The sequence below is a fragment of the Anolis carolinensis genome, chromosome 2 (genome assembly GCF_035594765.1).
Source record: "Anolis carolinensis isolate JA03-04 chromosome 2, rAnoCar3.1.pri, whole genome shotgun sequence".
NCBI lineage: Eukaryota > Metazoa > Chordata > Lepidosauria > Squamata > Dactyloidae > Anolis > Anolis carolinensis.
Genome location: NC_085842.1, coordinates 253,048,471 through 253,068,554, shown reverse-complemented (window position 1 = coordinate 253,068,554; position 20,084 = coordinate 253,048,471). Strand labels below are relative to the sequence as shown.

At 37.0% G+C, this 20,084-nt stretch overlaps 1 protein-coding gene across 4 annotated transcripts in view; it reads left to right on the top strand.

Annotated features, from left to right (window-relative positions):
* Positions 1–20,084, top strand: part of ptch1 (patched 1) — a 128,941-nt gene that overhangs the window by 68,830 nt on the left and 40,027 nt on the right. For all 4 annotated transcript variants that reach the window (XR_010003431.1, XM_062972081.1, XM_062972082.1 and 1 more), the window contains exons 3-12: positions 2,944–3,133; positions 4,132–4,201; positions 4,302–4,393; positions 7,597–7,795; positions 9,727–9,848; positions 11,248–11,395; positions 12,461–12,592; positions 13,117–13,272; positions 14,433–14,531; positions 14,889–15,014. Coding sequence is in view for 3 of the 4 variants with exons in the window: in XM_062972081.1 (XP_062828151.1) it covers positions 2,944–3,133; positions 4,132–4,201; positions 4,302–4,393; positions 7,597–7,795; positions 9,727–9,848; positions 11,248–11,395; positions 12,461–12,592; positions 13,117–13,272; positions 14,433–14,531; positions 14,889–15,014 (1,334 nt within the window). In the remaining variant the exon portion in view is untranslated. The remainder of the gene's footprint in view (positions 1–2,943; positions 3,134–4,131; positions 4,202–4,301; positions 4,394–7,596; positions 7,796–9,726; positions 9,849–11,247; positions 11,396–12,460; positions 12,593–13,116; positions 13,273–14,432; positions 14,532–14,888; positions 15,015–20,084) is intronic.

Genomic DNA, 20,084 nt, shown 5'->3' with positions numbered 1-20,084 from the left:
GCTTGAAAAAATTATTCAAACAATTAATTCAGTGGTTCTCAACTTGTGGGTCCCCAGATGTTTTGGCCTTCAACTCCCAGAAATCCTAACAGCTGGTAAACTGGCTGGGCTTTCTGGATGTTGTAGGCCAAAACACCTGGGGACCCACAGGTTGAGAACCACTAAACTAACTGAACATTTTGTTTCACTATAGGTCTGTAGGTGCAGACAACATATGACATTTGTCCTATTTGAGTGACGAGGAAGAGATTTTATGAAATATCAGTGTGTTTGTTTATTAGTCTATTCCTCTGAACATTTGGGATTGTCAACGCTTACTTCCTCAGAAGAATAACTATAATGTTCAATCCAATATTTAGTCCATCAAACATAACTGATCGCAGTACAACAGTCCAGACAACTATGAATATACAAATGCATATACAGTAGAGTCTCACTTATCTAACACTTGCTTATCCAACGTTCTGGATTATCCAACACATTTTTTGTAGTCAATGTTTTCAATACATCATGATATTTTGGTGCTAAATTCATAAATATAGTAATTACTACATACCATTACTGTGTATTGAACTACTTTTTCTGTCAAATTTGTTGTTAAACATGATATTTTGGTGCTTAATTTGTAAAATCATAACCTAATTTGGTGTGTAATAGACTTTTCCATAATCCCTCCTAATTATCCAACATATTTGCTTATCCAATGTTCTTCCGGCCCATTTATGTTGGATAAGTGAGACTCTACTGTATTCTGGAAAAGTTTCCAGTACTGTGTATTTTTGAAATCTTGTTTCTTCTCTGTGGTCTCAGTGAATCACACAAATGGGTTATCCTGTTCCTGTGCAAAGCACCATTCAGAAGCTTCTAGGGGTGTATTGAAACATTTTTGTGGGAATCCCACTCTCATCAGCTTCCACCTTCTTTTGGGTCTAGGCATAATGAAGATGAGTTTGGGTCTGCACTATAAGATGAGTTGATACGTTTAGTGGAAGCAGTGGTCTGTGACCTGGCATGAATCATATGAAAGTGACAGTTATATGAAGTAGAATATCTGTGTGGGATGTATAAACATAGCCCTTGCTATTGGTATGATCAGAAGGGCCAAGGGGAGAGGGCAGTTGAATGCCAGGGACATACAATATCTGTGTAGAGGCATTTACTCAGACAGATAATCCCTATTCATAAGGCAGCAGTGGTTCAACATACTTCTATGGATTACTGGGAGATGTGTATATGCGTGAGCATGAACGTGCCAAGCATATCATACAGCCAAAACTCTGTTGTCAGCTAAGATATTAAATCATGTGTTTGAGTCTGTTGCATGCTGTTTCTTATATTTGAATAGCAGATAGTGGGAACGGCATTGCATTTGAGAACTTAAAGTACTGTCTAGGTGGAACTTCACTTCTGTATTATAGTCCTAGCTTATAATCACGAATCAGTTGACATTTTCACATGTTAAAAATGCCCTTAGCTTTGGTGATTGGTGCCCTGTCAATTTGTAGAGACCTGTGGGAGAGAAAAGGGTAACATTGAAACTGCCTCAGTTCATTGGTTTTGATGAAAGAAACCATTGAGTATTTACAGTAAGCTGAGAGGGGGGTTGGGGAGGGAGGGAGACGTATATGGTTGTAATACCATAATATATGGCACAGTTCAAGTGTCTAAAGGATGCTTTGACAACTATAATGTGCTCTACCCTAAATTGTTGGCTTACCTCCAAAGTGCATTTTAGCTCAGGCACAGGAGGATTGCTGGTTTGTTCAAATTTCCTTTTGCTCTGGTTGCATCTCCTCATGCTGCATCACAAACCATTTGAGGGGTTCCCTCTTCCTCAGGAGTAGATGGGGCGGGGGAAGAATTGGAAGCAAAGAAACTCTGATGTATATGTTGGATGTCATGCATGGTTCTTTAGAACTATGCCTTTGTGATTTTCATTTTCGTTTCCTTCACCAACAGTATTCTGGTCAGAGATCATGCCTGTTGAGTTCAGTAGTGCACTCAAGGAAATATCTATTGAATTGCAGCTCGGGAATATATTTTAGTTTACTTTAGACTAGGGATTGGGGACATGTAGCCTTCTAGGTATTGTAGGACTGCAGCTCCCAATATCTTTCACCATAGGTCATGTTGACTAGAATTGATGGGGCTTGTAATCCAATAACATTCGGAGGGCCACACATTTCCCAACCCTCCTTTAAACTTGATGATATGAATACTGGATTTTTGTGTCATTAGTGTGCGTCTTAACCTCAAACTTACCTTGGAATCCAAATTCTGATACATTAGAATTCAGTGGAGCAATTCAAGACACTTGGAGTTGATTTCTTAAAGGTAGCCGACTCAACCTGCACCGTTATGTGACCCTAGCTTAACAGTATTTTTATATTTTAACTAGCGGCAGCAAGACATACTAATGCTCATTTACTCTTTCCCTCCTACCTCCTTTTTATGGAAGATAAACATTTCCCCTTCTGCCATTGCCAAATTATTTAGGAGAAGAGTGTAAATTGAAGCCATTTATCTTGAAATGTGCCATTGGAGCAGACTGTTTATACAAGTGTAAGAAATTGTAACAGAGAAATATTTGGTCTGGTCTGAAAGGAAAAGGTTTCTTTTCTTTCCTTTCTTTTTAATAAACTTTCTACATGTGGAAATTTGGGTATGATACTGAAAGAGCACGTGTCTGGCAAGAATCAACTCAAGACACATCTCTATTTGTGGAATCGGAATAGTGATTCTCAAAAGAGAGAGAAAACGTATATGCTTTGCTACTGGAGTGTAGATGAAATTAGTTCTTTTAAAACTGCTTCAAGCTCTTAACTGGCTACAGAACATTCCATGCATATGGGAAAGTTTATTGGTGGCCTGTGAGCTCTTAGAATGTGAATCCAGAGTAAGTTATTGTTGGCTGATCCCAGGTTGTAAATATTTGTCTGTCAGTTGGTGGACGAGTGAGTCGGGAGTTAAGTTACACGCGCCAGAAGATTGGAGAAGAGGCCATGTTTAATCCCCAACTCATGATTCAGACACCACAAGAAGACTTTGCTAATGTACTAACAACAGAAGCACTCCGACAGCACCTTGATTCTGCACTTCAGGCCAGCAGGGTACATGTCTATATGTACAACAGGTAAGATGGGAAACTAAAGGCTCTTTCTCTCTCCCCTCCCCAAACTAAGGCCTACTTCATACTGTAAAAGAAGTGCTGACAATGACAGATATGAGAGTGTCAGACTTTGACTAAGTATTTCTCCATAAGGCAGAGGTACACATGGGATGTATTTGTGCATCTCCTTGACAATATATGTAGCCTGATCTACTACCAGTTTTCCTTAATATGCATAGTGAAGGAAACCAGAGGAAAGCCAGTGTCAATTCTACCCCTATCTAATTCTGTACATCATAGGCACTACTTTCTTCATGCTTCCTTAAGCATGTTTGCTGACCACTGGTAAAAGATGATTGGAAATTAGAAAAGTTCGTTTTTTATTGCAACTCCCAGGACTCTATCCCATCCCCAGTCAAGATGTCAAGTGACTGGGTGGTCTGGAGCCCCCGGTGGTGCAGTAGGTTAAACCCTTGTGCTGGCAGGACCACCAATTTAGTTTTACAATGTCTTAGGCCAAAAACAAGTATGCATGCCTATATGATAGGCTTACAGTATCCTTCAGGCTTAAAAGAAATCAGGACTCCCCTTTACACCATAAAGTCTTTTTAAAGCTTGTGTGTTGCACAATGCAAGAAAATATATAGTATACATTCTATCTGCCACACTGATAGCTATCAAAGAAATAGGAAGACCTTAGCTGACGGAGATGAGTGAAGAACTTATTGACAAATGGCTGTTTCCCTCCACTGTAGAGAATCTGTACATTCATGCACATGGTGAACTGATGTTCTCTACAGTTTCCGCCTGCTTCAAGTCCTGTTTACAAAGATAAATTCTTTGTAACTAACAAAAACAGCCCTTGTTTTGGCTATTGCCTTCTAGATTTCTTACTCAGTATGAATTAAAACCCCATTTCCTCTGTAGTTTGCCATTTCCCTAAATTTTCCTGGTTTACTTGGGTGGCATATACATTGAATTAATACATGGTTGTCTATGTGATTTGCTTTTAATTTTTACAGACAATGGAAATTGGAACACTTATGTCATAAATCAGGAGAACCAATCACAGAAACCGGCTACATGGACAAGGTACAGACAATATTTGCTATCCTTAGTGTGTATTTTTTGAGTTAATAATAATTATTTCAAATGTTCCTTCAATTCTTATATTTTTCTCTAATTTTGACAGATTATAGAACATCTTTACCCTTGTTTAATTATCACACCTTTGGACTGCTTCTGGGAGGGTGCCAAGTTACAGTCAGGGACTGCATATCTACCGTAAGTGATGTTTGATCTTTTCTACAGTTTATACCTGTTTTAAATGTATGGTAGACTTTAATGTTATTATTCTCAGCCAGATTATTTTATCTGTACAGCAGTGCTTCATTGGCAAGAAAATATCCCCAAAGTTTCAGATAATAATAAGAATAACAATAACTTCATTTTGGTACCCCACCTCCATCTTCCCAAAGGGACTCAGGGCAGCTTACATATGGCACAAGGTGCCTAAAACAACGCATAAAATAAACACATAGTACAATATAAAATAAAACCATTAGAATATAAAACAATTTGAACTCAGAACAGTGCCCAATAACCTATAGTGTCAACTGTTGTAAAAACATGGCCTACTGTAAACAAAAATAAAGGAAAGCGATAGTGCAAGTTGTAGCTAAGGAACAAGGGCATGGGATGAAAGTGCTGTGCTGTATCATAATTCCAGACCATTGGGCTAGACATTTTCAAAAGCTTGTCTAAACATCCAAGTCTTCAATTCTCTCCAGCAGGAGGACAGGGTGGGGGCTTGCCTAATCAGGCAGATGTGCACATGCCTCGCTTGCATGCACATACATGTGTAACGGATGGAGTCTCACCTTTTCAATGCTCTACTGACTGACTCTTCAGACACTTGAAAGTCTTTCCAGCCCCAAAGGGAAGTTGCAATTCCATGCAAGAGTAGCAACACACCCTTTTTAAACTACTACAGTGTGTGCATTTCCATGAAGAGATAACACTATATCAAATGTTTATGACTAGTGACTGGTGTGCCATCTGGAGCAGCTGAAACACTCCACATGGATAAACAGTAACATACAGGGTTGGATCCAGACTAAAAGCCCATTGATTTCAGTAGGGACCAGGTCCAACTCACTTTCTTTGAGATTCGTTCCAATAATTGTGCAGGCTTTGGAAGTTATTTGCCATTGTGACTGTAATCCTAGTGGTTTACAAGTGGTGGACAATACATTTAGCATTGGAACTAATGTAATCTAGATTTTAAACTTTAGTAAAACATAATTTCCTGCAACTTTTTTGCATGTTAAGGAGGTAGTGTTGATTCTGAAGGAAAAAAATGTATATATTAACATATCACAACAAAGACTCCAGAACTTTGCTGTTCTTGCATTTTTTTTCTCAGATGATATACATACTGCTTGTTTCTCAGATTTTCAAACATCTCCACACAAGTACCATCTGAAAGAAAATGGCTAAAATACAAACATGTTTGTCTGAAAAGAAAACTCTAGAAATGAGAATTACTGTCTTTTCAAAGACAAATGGCAGCAATAACTTTTCTAACTGATGTGGAAATTTGTGTTGTTGAAGGCTTTCATGGCCGGAATTACTGGGTTGTTGTGCATTTTTCGGGCTGTATGGCCATGTTCCAGAAGCATGCAACCCAGATGTGGAAATTGTTTGAGAACACATTATCTGCCCTAAAAAGAAATAGTAATAATAATCTCAAGAAATACTAATCCTCTACTTATCATATTCTTCAATGACATAAGGAGTCCCATTTGGAGGACTGTTATATACAGCATAACGTGGTCATCAAAAAGTAATTTTTTAAATCAGGTTGGACATTTTTGGCTAATTATGCAAGATTTAACTGTTCTGTGCTATTGTCTCTGCCCTGGTTTGCATGTCTCTGTAAAAGCAATTTGCAATGGCCATCTCTTAACCTTCAGTGTAAGTTTTTTTAAAAAAAATGGGGGAATAAGGGGGTTTGTGTTTTCTGGTTGGGAGAGTTTGAATAATGACTTAAGCCTGGTTAAGCAGATACAGTAGTTTGGACCACAAAATAAGGCAGCTAAAAGCCTTTATGGTCTGTCAACATCACAAAATCAAACATGGAAGTGGGGAAAGTAGAAGGACAGTCAAGACAGCAGCAGTAAGTGCTGAACAGTTTGCAAGATAATAGCTAAGCTGAAAGAGGTTGAAGGGGCACATTAAGAAGTATTTTAAAATCAGAACCTTACTGATTATATTTGATATGTATTTGAAGAAAAGCAGTGCTTAAGAGCTGTAAGAAGTTATTTCTAGATTGTCTCCTTTTAGAGATAGGGGCTGAAGGAATTTTTATTGCTGAATTTTCCTTTTTAAAAAGTAATAACTTTTTATCATTAATCAGATTCTATATTTTGCATCAAAGACCGGTTCAGATATGAAATTTCCTATTCACTTGGGCATACTTGGTTAAATATGTCATAATGTGGATCCAGTGCAACATGGGAACTGGAAGTTTAAGAGATTTTTGGATGGGGGAAGGAATATACTTGCTTTAATACAAATAAACAAACAAATAAATAAATAAAAATTTGTCATTCCCAGCTTCTGTGATCCCCTTTCTCGAGCATCAAGTTCTATAATTACACAGATACTGGAAATAATATCTTTGTAGTTACAGAAAGTTTAGTTGGATAATGAGTTATTTGAGATAAAATGCCTGCAATAAATAAAAATACATACATACATACATATATAATATTATGCCTACCATCCTAAACATAACTAGCCACATCTGAATTTAGGACCAGTAGAATCACCCTTGGGTAGTATTTGGATAGGAAACCAGAAGAGCATACCAAAAATCTTCAGACAGACCTGAAAAAAAATCCTGAATCCACTGCCATTTTGAGTTGAAGACATTAGGCTAGATTTTACTCAATCAAGATTTTGAAAAGTCTTCTCCAGTAGAACTGAGGCAGTCTGCTGAGTCCTAAGATGTCTATCCAGTGACCTTACCTGGTTTGAGTTCATTTTGTTAGGGCTAGATTGGAGGACTAGAGACTGTTGACCATTTGGATGTACAGTCAGCCGTTCACTTTCATGAAGACTAGGAGTGCAAGACTAATGTGAAATTGGGAAAGCCATGACTTAAACCACTATTTTTTAAACTCGAGATAACATTTCATTTGGAAACTTTAGTCCTCTAGCATTACTCTGTGTTCAACTTCCATCAGAGGCTGCCCATAGAATACAAATGTTTGAAATAAATAAATAAATACAAATGCCTAGAAACGTAGACCACAAAGTTGTGCTGATGGACATAGAGTTTCCTGGAGATGACATTAATCACATCTGCAGTGGTTCAACCCTCAAATGTGGAAGGCTAATATGAGAGGGGTGAATGGAAGAAAAGAAAGCAACTATGCAATGTTATTGATGTCCTTTCATCATTTTATTCATTTTCTTAACAGAGGGAAACCGCATTTGCAGTGGACCAACTTTGACCCTTTAGAGTTCTTAGAAGAATTAAAGAAAATTAATTCTCAAGTAGATACCTGGGAGGAAATGCTAAATAAGGCAGAAGTTGGTCATGGGTATATGGATCGACCTTGCCTGAATCCCGATGATCCTGACTGCCCTATCACGGCCCCAAACAAAAATTCAACCAAAGTAAGTTATTTTGTTTTTTTCTGACTGACTCCAAAAACTGTGGTAGAAATTGCTGAACTATATGTTATGTATGATATGTTGAGCTCCTTGGTATTTCAGTATGGTAGGTGTGACAAATGAACAGAAGAATAACATGTTCATCTGTGCATAACAAGCTGGCCAACTCTATTTTGTGAGGTTTCCTTTTGTCCGTATCTTCAAAAAGATTTTATTTAATGATTCCTTTCAATTATATAAACCCCACCCTGGTTTCACAGCATTTTGATTTGTAAAGATTGCGGAGATTCGATTTCCATTCATGTGTAGGCACTAGAGCCGATACTTTGATTTTTTTGGCTGAGAGTTTTTTGAACAAGATATTATATTAGCAGTTGCACTAATGATAGGAGAATAATACGATCTATCCACTGCATGCATTTGCTTGTGAAGGCTGCCTATTTTCTTCCTGTGTCCCTGGGTCTCATTTGCTTCTTACTTGAGCATTTGCCATTGGTTGTGTTTTATGATTTTGGCACATATATTCATGATGGGAGTAGAGGAGCTGATAAAAAAGTCTTGAGGCAAGCGTGAAGTTCTACAAGATTAATCATTGCTTAACAGTTGGTTTTCCTGATTTTTTAAATGTGATATGCAGTATTGTGTCTCCAAGATTGTTCTGTCTTTGAAGTAAAGCTGTTTAGGATGTCAATGACTTTGAATCTGTAAAATAATAATAATAATAATAATAATAATAATAATAATAATAATAATAATAATAATAATAATAAATGTTTTTTTATATCCCACTTTTTCTCTCTACATGGAGACTCAAAGCAGCCGAAATCACTAAGCTGCTTTACATAGTGATATAATAGTTGAAGCTGCCATTTAAAATGATTGTTATTGATTGCTTCCATTTACAATCTTTAAGGCCATAATATCAGTAAAGGCAGACGTTAGTAATAAATTTAATAAACCCCTAACCCAGCTGTTTCCCAAATTTGATTTATCAAATGTTACCATGTGGCCAGTGTTAAGAAATTTTGGCAGATCAAATCCAAGAAGCTTGGGAACCACAATTCTCACTGTGCATATTAAGAGATTCTACATTTCACTCAATAATGTGATTTCTAACAATGTCCATTTGATTTAAAATATAAATGTATATGTGTGCACAATTACTCCTTGAACACAGAGAGAGGACAGATATTGAAGAGAACTGGTGTGTCTTTAAAAAGTATGTGTGGCCAAATAAACCCACCTTTGCAATTAGAATAATTGTGCATGTTGAGAACAGTTTAACCTAGGCTACACATTTGCATGAGACTTCCACAGTATAATCATTGTGCTTCCTTTTATTGGGGAACCTTGATGTCATATTTAATATTTAATACATTATATGACATGGAAAAGTATAACACGGTATATTAAACACATTTGTTTTAAGGACAAAATTGTAGATATATTAATTATCAAGTGTCATATTCTGAAGTATATAGAAGATTCAAACAATAACAATTTACAAGGCACTGTGGGCTGAATTATAGTAATTTTGGGGGATTTGGGTTTTTTATTTAAGGATTTGCTCTTTGGATCACTAAGAATTCAGGAGACATTTATAAGGTATCCATGCTTGGTTTCACTAAAAGCCTAATGACATTACTAGAGTGGACTCTTCTTCTTTCCTCTGCCTAGTTTCTTGATATCTTTAATTGCCTTTTAGAAAGTTTGGAAGGTAAGGAGAGAAATCCACAGCTGTTCCTGAACTAGTCCTGAGGAGAGTTGGGGGGCTCTGGAAAAAAAGAATTTATTCTAAGGTGTCTATAAACTAGCAAATTAGTCTTGCAGTGGTTTCTAAGTTAATGTTACAAATTCTGTATAGCTTGAGACACTTATACTTTCTCAATGTTATATGGTTTTATAACTGTGTAATATCTTTGTTTACGTTTTAGCCTCTTGATGTGGCCCTTGTTTTAAGTGGTGGATGCTATGGGTTGTCCAAAAAATACATGCATTGGCAAGAAGAACTAATTATTGGTGGCACAGTTAAAAATGGTACTGGAAAACTTGTCAGGTAAGACTCATGGACCAGCAACACAATGTTTCATGATTCATCAGCGTTTTCCTTCCTAACTTGGTTGCTCAAAAAACTTTTTCCAGCTGCAGAAGTAAAAACTGTATTACGTTAGGTCTTGACGTAAGAAAATGCCTTCTTTTGGGACATGGAATCTTTCCATATATATCTGCTTTCTTTCATCTGCAGTCTTATTGCATATTTCAGTTTTTAACAGCTTGGGAGGAATCATAGAATCATAGAATCATAGAATAGTAGAGTTGGAAGAGACCACATGGGCCATCCAGTCCAACCCCCTGCTAAGAAGCAGGAAACTCATAACATTGTGAATTTCAATGAAGGCACATCAGCTTTTTAGATGATGTGTTTCACTTTGTATCTCTGCTTTAAGAATACAAAGAGGACTTGTGCCTTCATTTACAGGAGGGGCTGAGCAACTGTGGAAGGATAGTGGGCCCAAGGAGACCTCGGAGAACCATACCACACACTGCACTTGCTCCACAAAACAAACAAAACACTTTTTGCCCTAAAATGCTCTTTGCAAGCAAGAGGGTATTTTCACCATGTTGTGAGGAATATTTCAGGCTCAGGAGAAGCTTTTTTCACAATTGAAAGTGAGCAGAAGTAATTTCCTGTTCAGCTGTTGTTGTTGTTGTTATCTTTATACCTTGCCTTTCTCTTTGAGGGGATTTAAGGTGGCTAACAGCTACACACTTTGATCAATTTAAAACAAAAGAAATACAGAAATTAAAAAGCAATTAAACTTAGGTGTAAATTGGCTCTGAATAGGTCTGAAACATTGTGGAAATGTCCCCATACTCCCAAATAGCATATCATGAGAATCTCTCTCCCCCCCCCCCCCCCAAACTCTGGAAAAGTTTTCAAAACAATTGTTTGATCCCTGGGATGCCCAGGGGATCTCCAAATGTGCTAGAAATGCCCTTCATGCTCCCTTGAGTGCTAGCATTTGGACTTTGAAAATACATTCCCCACCCCCTGACCTAGGAGACAGAAACTTTCAAGTTGGCTTGACCTAAAAATAACAATGGTTGTCAAAAAAGCAGTTGAGATATATGAAAAACAAAGCTACTTCATACTAAGCTTTGTTTAGGATGGTATTGCATTACTACCAAATTTAGGAAAGTCTCATTTGGACTACAACTCCCCATTCCAGGCTATGATGGCTGGCAGTTTATGGGAGTTGTAATCCTAAAGGTACCATTTCTAGGCTTTGCAGCAGCTCTTCATGGTCTTAAACAAGTATTTTTCCAATTTTGCTACCAAAAATCATTTTAAAGCTTTCATTTTTGGACATTGTGTATTGAAAGCAGCTTCTGGAGAACCTGAATGATATGCCATTTTCTTTTTCTAACTTTTGCTTTTTTCTTTTTTCTTTCAGTGCTCAAGCTCTACAAACCATGTTTCAGTTAATGACTCCGAAGCAAATGTACGAACACTTCAAGGGCTATGACTATGTTTCACACATCAACTGGAATGAGGACAAAGCTGCTGCAATTCTGGAAGCCTGGCAAAGGATGTATGTTCAGGTAAAATAGTTAGATGGCAAATTATTTATTTTACTCAGAGAGCCATTAACCAAGTTTGCCAGGAAAACCGTTATTTTCAGTGAGGCCCAGCACGTTTTTCCTTTGCATTTCTTTTAGTGACATCCCTTGAGGAAGAATTAATTTTTAGGATGTCTGTATGCTATCATTTCTATAACTTAAATGAAGGAACATTAAACCTTTTTCTTTCTAAAGATTATCTTTCTTATAGTCTAATTGAGTGGGGAAATTACTAGTCATGCCATGGATGCCATGAAAGCTAAGCTAGCTGTGTTGGACCTAAGAAAAATTCCAGGATACATATTAGGTCATTAATTATATTATGTGAGCTGAAAAGGTCACACAAAATGATATGAAATACACATAGTTGTATACCTTTTAACTTGTGTATTTTAAAACCTCCTTGTACACTCTTCTCATTTGTTTATCTGACAGTGAAATGCCATTTCTGAAAGAGAAATGGTTTTAAAAACACTTGGTCAGTGTGATTATCCAGCAAAGGTGTCTGGAAAACATTAGCCAGCCGCTGAATCTGTTCACAGCTGCAGTCCCCTCGGTGAGGTCATGTGACATGATCTGGCCTTTGTTTTCCAGGCATTGACCTCTGCCGAGCTGCTGGTGACCTCTCCGAAGTGTCCAGCCAATGAAGAAAGAGAGGATTGCTCTTAAGAATTTGTTGTTTTAGATTAGAAGCACAACTGATATAACAACAAATCTACCCTGGACTTAGGGATAAAGAGAGCTGAAAAATTGTGGGGAGGGAAGAGGGGGAGTGTGAGCCATGAACCTTCCTCAATTTCACTGGTTTAAATAAATTGCAATTTTCCCCTCCTCAGAGGCACACATTCTCATTTGATCTGCAGCAGCCTGCTGTGCCTCTGTACCAAGTATGGCAATTATGGAACAAAAGGTCAATGACACGTCCTCTACTCTGTGTGCGTGTGCCTGCGCTCATGCAAGAGAGAACATCTGATTTTAAGTATTATTTGCATCATATTTACATTAACGCACCTTTATGCGATCTTACTTCTAATTTTTGTCTCACAGGTTGTCCATCAAAGTGTTGCACAAAACTCTACTCAGAAGGTGCTTTCCTTTACTACAACAACTCTAGAGGACATCCTAAAATCATTTTCTGATGTCAGCGTTATCAGGGTCGCCAGTGGCTATCTTCTCATGGTAAGATAGACAGAAATATTGATTTTGTTTTCCCCCTGATGGAGCTGTGTTATATCATAGTAAACCATCGTACCAACCATTCTTCTTATGTTTTAAGCAACTCTGAAATCTGCATTTTTATGCCACTTTTTTGGTCATGTAACACATCTAAGGAAGGTCTGTCATTCATTAGGCAGAGCACAGGCTTGGCATGGGCAAGGTTTGATCTCTGTGGTTTTCAGCTAAATGGTAACAGAACTAGAAGGGGGTATGTCTCAGACTTCGGAGCTGGGATTACTATCTCCTGATAATATTAGGCATTAGCAAAAGTTGCCTTTGGGCTTCAGGTCCCAGAATCTCTTGGTCAGTGTATCCAAACTTTGGGTATGAAACCTATCTCAACACAAAGCAATGGCATATAATATCAGTGTCTTGTTAAAGAATATGAAGAGAATAACTTTGGTTGATAAATGGGAATGTTAAAATTTGCTTTGTTCTAATGTCGTCTTTGGGTTTTTTTTAATGCTTTTTTGTTCTGCTTGCAGCTTGCTTATGCCTGTTTAACCATGCTGCGATGGGACTGTGCTAAGTCTCAGGGTGCCGTGGGTCTGGCCGGAGTCTTGTTGGTTGCACTGTCAGTAGCTGCAGGATTGGGGCTGTGCTCATTGATTGGGATTTCCTTTAATGCTGCAACAACTCAGGTATTACAGGGATGATTTACCAATTTATTTCTCCGAATACATTGTATGAAGGTCTCTAGAATATACCTGTGTTGGCATATCAAACAGTTAACATTTAATATATCTTAATTACAGAATGTCTGACATAAGTAATATTACCTGTAACTGATCCTGAACTTACATCTGGATGGTGAATGTTTTTATATGGGGTTTATTGCAAACAAGTAGGAGAACTGCAGTTTCCATATGGATACGAATCAAAGCATCAAAAAAGATTTTAGAATTTAGAAAGCAAGTGCCTCAAATATGTGATAATAGCCATTATAATGAAAAATGGTAACACGTTTGAGTTGAATATTGAGAGATGAAATAGGCAGAAGCTTAGGTTGGGCTTCAGTAAGGACTATTTATTTATTTATTTATTTATTTATTTAAAGTATTTATATTCTGTCCTTCTAACTCCAAAGGGGACTCGGGGCGAAGCACAACATATATACGGCAAACATTCAATGCTGGAGCATAGAATAAACCATAAATATACATAAACACTAAAATCAGTTATCTTCAGATTAAAACCATTATTTATTGCCATCAAGACAAAAGTATCTGTTAATAGTGAACAACTAGATTAAAATAAACAAGACATGGAGATCCGTAGCACTCCAGATGTTGAACTGTACATAGTCAAATATCGCTGAACAGATCTGATAGTGATGGATGATGGTGATTGTAGTTCACTATCTAGGCTAAGACAAATTAATTAGTTCTTTCTACTGAGTTTTGAAGAACTTACATTCAAGGACTACAGGAATTCTCTGTATATTGATAGGCTGGGATTTATTTTGTTTATTTTGATGATCTAATATTAAATAGAATACTATTCAGCCATCACTAAGCGTTATGTGAATATTGTGCAAGCCTGAATCCTTCTCCCAGACTCAGTCCAGAACTGAAATATCTTGAGGAAGCTGAAAGAGCAACAGTAAGAATGAATTCAATTTAATAAACAATTGACAGTTTCATGTCACAACATCAGGGCATTTACTAATAAGCATTAATGTATGCATGCGAAGTGAACAGAAATCCAAATGCAAGAAATTACAGTATTATCTGCAATGGCTAAGTGATGTTTTGGTAGGTGTCCTTTAACACTCTTTGGTATTTGTTTCCTCTTTATGCAGGTTTTACCCTTTCTTGCTCTAGGAGTTGGTGTGGATGATGTCTTTCTTTTGGCACATGCCTTTAGTGAAACTGGTCAAAACAAGAGAATTCCATTTGAGGTAAATGCAAATGCATTTTGGCAGTCCAAATCATACAATATATTGTACCATTAATGCAAGTGGACTGGTTATGTTTATCTTCCATTCTGAGTCAAACTTTAGAAATGAGAAGCTTTTGCTGACAAAAGAATGTCCATGTGAATTTTGGACATTTTATTACCATGAAATTAGTTAAATGTTTCTTAACCAAAAATAAATTACTATTATTATTGACAAATATGTCATACTTGGTTTCTTGTCTATCATGTACATGGCATGGTATTTAATTTCTTGTGTGTTCTTTTTTTTAATTGGTTTTCTTAAGATACATAAAAAAAAATTCTTGTGTGTTCTAAAACTCTATATGTATCTTTTCAGGATAGAACAGGGGAATGTTTGAAACGCACTGGGGCAAGCGTGGCTCTTACATCCATCAGTAATGTCACCGCATTCTTCATGGCTGCCTTGATTCCTATTCCTGCTCTGCGGGCATTTTCCCTCCAAGTAAGTTCATAAAGCTTATTGCTGACTGTATTCTGGCCATTTCATCTGAGAACCAATGTGATCCAGGACAGTGTGCTCTGCTTAGAAGAACTATGCAGAATTTTCTGATGACTGGTTGGCTCTTCCTGGACTGAGATGATTCACACTAGTATGGGTAGCACCTAGAATTGCATCAAAGAGCATATATTTAATTTCAAATGTGGCTGTTTTGTAAACATGGTTGGTAGATGCGATGCATTGCCTTTTATTCTATGGTGCTATATGGGTATATTTTTTAAAAGAGAAAAGTTGATGCAGGTTTTGAGAAACCTTTATTCATGGACTTATAAATTGAAATGTTCAAGCAAAATGTGTTTGCTTGGACATTGTTGTTTGTTTTGTTTTGGTGTGTAATTCAAATTTTTTGAAATGCTGATTATGTTTATGATCCTTGAAACTACAGAAGATTAACATTTATTATCAAAATAAAAGATAGCATTCAAAGAGGAACACATGGGCTACACTGTCTTATCACTCACTCCAATATTTTATAGGCTTGACCATGAGGAAGGACAGTATTTCTTTATGGTTTGATGTTTTCCCTTCCATATCTACCTACAATGTTTTCAAATTCAATGAAATACAACAGGCTTAGGTTTCAAAACAGCTGAATTGGGAACTTGATTTTGAAGCTGACATTTTAAATGGTGGCTAGCAATAAGATGATGAGCTGACTTAGTTTTTATCAATTGATCTTGTCTGATATATTCTCTGGAAGGAAGTTCATTGTGATTTTGGAACATTGCTATCATTTCCTAGGGATAAGACTGAGTTGTTATCTTTCTGCATACAGTATAGTTTGGATGTGTGTGTCTGTGTGTGCACAGAAATTAATTTTAAAGTCTAGCGGAGATCATGTATTTTAATCAGCTTATATTTACATTATATGATTTGTAATTTTCATATTATCCACTAGCTGGATATTTAACAAGTATTACTCTGCTGCTTTTCTTCTTGCAAATGATGGTAGAATTTGTCTCCAGAACTGTTAGAAGCACCAGGGAAGTAGTGTTTTAGGAACAAGATATGCAAATGAATGCATTTGTTATCCTTTGCTTGCTTAAATGTTTAGATGTTGTTTTGGTACTGCTCTGATTTTTACTGATGCTTAATGGAAACTGTCCACTAAATTTCAGAAATACATTTCTGTGTTAAGTTACATAGTTCCAGGGTTAACCACAGTAAACTGTCTAGCTCAGCGGTCCTCAACCTGTGGGTCCCCAGATGTATTGATCTTCAACTCCCAGAAATCCTAACATCTGGTAAACTTTCTGGGATTTCTGGGAGTTATAGGTCAAAACACCTGGGGGACCCACAGGTTGAAAACCACTGGTCTAGATACACTGCAATGCAGTCCCAACCACACTTCTCCAATGGCTAAAGAAAATCTTTTAAATGAAACTTAATCCTAGTTCAAATCCAAACATGCAATAAAATACAGATTAAGGTATTACAGTAAGTGTCAGTCCCACACTCATTGTGGATGGTATGCTTAACCATAGTTAACACAAATAGTGGTTTGCAAACTCCCTTCAAATCATGGCTTTGCACTCTTGGAATGCAACCAATTCCTAATCATAGTTAGGATGTGACTATTACAAATAGGTTCAGGGGTCATCTGGTCCAACCCTCTGCCATGCAAAAATACACAGCTAAAGCATCCAACCTTCATTTATTGACTTCCAAAAAAAGAAGAGTATGCCACCTTCCATGGAAGTCTATTCTGCTGTCAAGCAGCGCTTACAGACAGGAAGCTCTATTCAATGTTTAGGCGGAATATGTTTTTATGAACTGAAGACTTGGATGTTTCGGCAGGCCTTCGGAGATAGTCATTAATTAATCAGCCCCAGTGAGTTTTTTAATAATTTTATCCTGTTTTTATTACGGTCTTACCATTTATGTGTTTTAAATGAAATTTTTATCTTGTATTGTTGTTTATATTGATATATTGTATTGTTGTTTTATCTTTTTATATTGTGATTGTATTGTGTTGCTTATATTTTGTTCCTATGTTGTTTGGGCCACTGCCCCATGTAAGCTGCCCCGAGTCCCCGTGGGGAGATGGTGGCGGGATATAAATAAAGTTTTATTATTATTATTATTATAATTTAAATCCATTTGTTCATGTTCTAGTTTCTGGAGAAACAGAAAACAAGCTTGTTCCATCTTCTACATGACATGCCATCAGATATTTAAAGACTGCTATCATGTCCCCTCTGAGCCTTTTGTTCTACAAGTGAAACATATTTGGCTCCCTAATCTGTTCCTCCTCAGGTTTCATTTCCAGACTTTTGATCATCTTGGTCGCCCTCTTCTGGGCACATTCTTCCTTCTCCTCAATATTCTTGAATTATGGTGCACGGAATTGGATGCAGTATTCGAGATGTAGAATGGAGAATGGAATAGCACTACCATATCCCTCAATCCGGACACTATACTCCTTGCTACAGTTTAGAATTGCTTTGGTTTTTCATGGCTGCCATATCAATGACAAAATAATGTCCAAAGTTGACCTTGAGCGATAGCTTCATATTGTGCTTTGTTTGGAAGCCATTAACTGTGGTATTGGTTTAGATGTAATTCACCGTTCTAATTAATTGTGACTTTGGCATATGTCCTCCCACTAGAGCAAATGGAGGAGTGAAGTAGATGCACGTAGGGATAGGAATCTCATTCAGATCTGAACTTACTAAATCTTGATTTGACTCTGTTTAAACATGGCTACAGGACCAAAGTGTGGAATTGATATACATGTATTATGTTATGTTACAGTTTTGTCAGGCAATGTGGCTTCTTGTTAGTATCTAAAGCAATTATACCATATTTTTGATTTAGTACATTCATTGGAACCAGAGCTAAAGAACATGAACTGACTCAGATAACTTGAATAATTAATATGACTAATTATTCACACTTCTGGATTATTCATGTCAACAATATATTGTTGATTCCATCCAGCAACTTTCCTCCTCCAATCGCTGGTTTAAATACAATGTGAAAGGAAGTTAGCAGTCTCTTTTATCTTGCCTTACTTTGCACACATGATATTCAAGATGAATAATTTATTATTTGTACAAATCAGAATGTATGTGTGGCAGGAATGTGAAACACATATGCAGGCTATAATGCATACACACACACACAATTTGGGGCTTTTCCCTATTAGAGACATAAATGCTCATAGAGTCAGTTTATTTATATATGGAATCCCACCTCTGTTGGTACAGTTGAATAATTTTAGATATCGGACCTAAACATAACATCCCAGGGACCCTACCACCATTGATCTTTTGTGCCATTGAAATTCAGTACTGTGGTGACAGAGGGTGAAAAGGCCCCACTGCAACTTGGTAAACTAAGGGCGTCATCACTCTTGAGCATTTATCCACTTTAAATCAGGTTTCTGTCTCCTGCTGAATTCTGTGGTTTGTAGTTTGGTGAGGCCCAGGACCTGTCTGGATGAGCTGTTTAAAGTGGTTTTAAAGTGGATTCAAACTCTAGTGTAATGAAGCCCTAGGGCACTTGGGGATCATGTTCCCTACTTAGGAGCCAATTACTAGTCTAGAAACATTCCAAAATTCAAATAAGCAAAGAAAGCTCATTCTTTTGAACACGGAATTGGCTTCTTTGCAAACCAAAATTGACCTATTTTCACCAGCATACTAGTGGTGACCCAAGTGAGGTTCCCACAGAATATAGATGACAGCATGGTCCTTCCAACTCCTGGCAGTTGCCTTACATATCTTTTGTAGGCTCTGATTTGATATAGTATTTAATATAGAAGATATTGGTCCTGGGTTAAATCTTTCTTATCCCCAAAATTAGGGTTTGTCCGGCGTATTATTTTAAGTATTACCTAGTGTATATTAATAATACAGCTATGTTTGTTCTATATCTGGAGTCTGCCTTCCAAAACATGCAAAGAAGGTGAAGGTCCTTTCACTGGATGTGATTCTAGTTGTCACTAGGAGTGGCAGTTATGATTATGATGTTCATTTATACCCTACTCAACTTTTTCTCTCCACAAAGGAGACTTAAAGCAGATTACATTAAAATATTTCAATACAATTTAAAATAGACAAATATACAAAAATTGAAACAGAATTGCATATCAATGGTATTTTAAAAATCACAGTTAAAATCCATAAAAACTGATTAAAAACATATTCAAAGCTAAAACCACAGCACCCCTGATGTGATCTTAAAAACAGTTGTGCATGAGATCACGAAGTTGCTTCGCTTAGCTTGATAAAATAGAACGATACTCCATTTATGCACTCTTCAAAAAAGCCCTTGTGCCACCTGCATGTATATCCTTGTGTCTTTGTATGGCCATATTCTATGAATGGAAGTGTCAGCCTCACATCGTATGATGGTGTGCATATGTGTACACACATTTTTTTTTTGCTCCATTGTTAAAATAGTGACTGTTTTTTCCAAAGAGAAAGTGAAAAGGCATTGGTGGACATCATGAAGAATTCTTTGAGGGGAGCTCTGGGAGGTTCTCCTTTGGAACTGTTCCAACAGAGAGAATTTATAGCACACTTTGACCTTGCTAAAGACCTTGGTAACTGTACTTTCTTAGCAGTCATTTTTCTTCTCTTGTTGTCTGGTTCACCAATCATTTTTCATTCTACTTGACCCTTCACCTAACTAGAGGAAACAAGGACTATATAATTTTCCCTTAATACCTGTTGCAACTATTGTGGGTATTTAAAGATTTTAACATAGTTTTGTGTACATAGTGCTACAAATATAAGTGGTTTCATTTTTCTTGTGATTTGTTTCTCCTCTTCTTGTTGCTATTTCTTGCTCAGATTCTGGAGGCTACTAGTCAAAGTTAAAGAGGCAGTTTTGCATGTTTACCAGTCCTTTATTTGACTGCAAATAACCTACAGTGGTTTTCAGATAGACTTTCTTAGCTATGGGTTCTGCATCTTGACGTGCATATATGGCGCAATTTCCATGGATGCAGCTATGTTCATGACTAAATTCCCTTCCCTTATGCACAACTATGTTTTACTATGAACA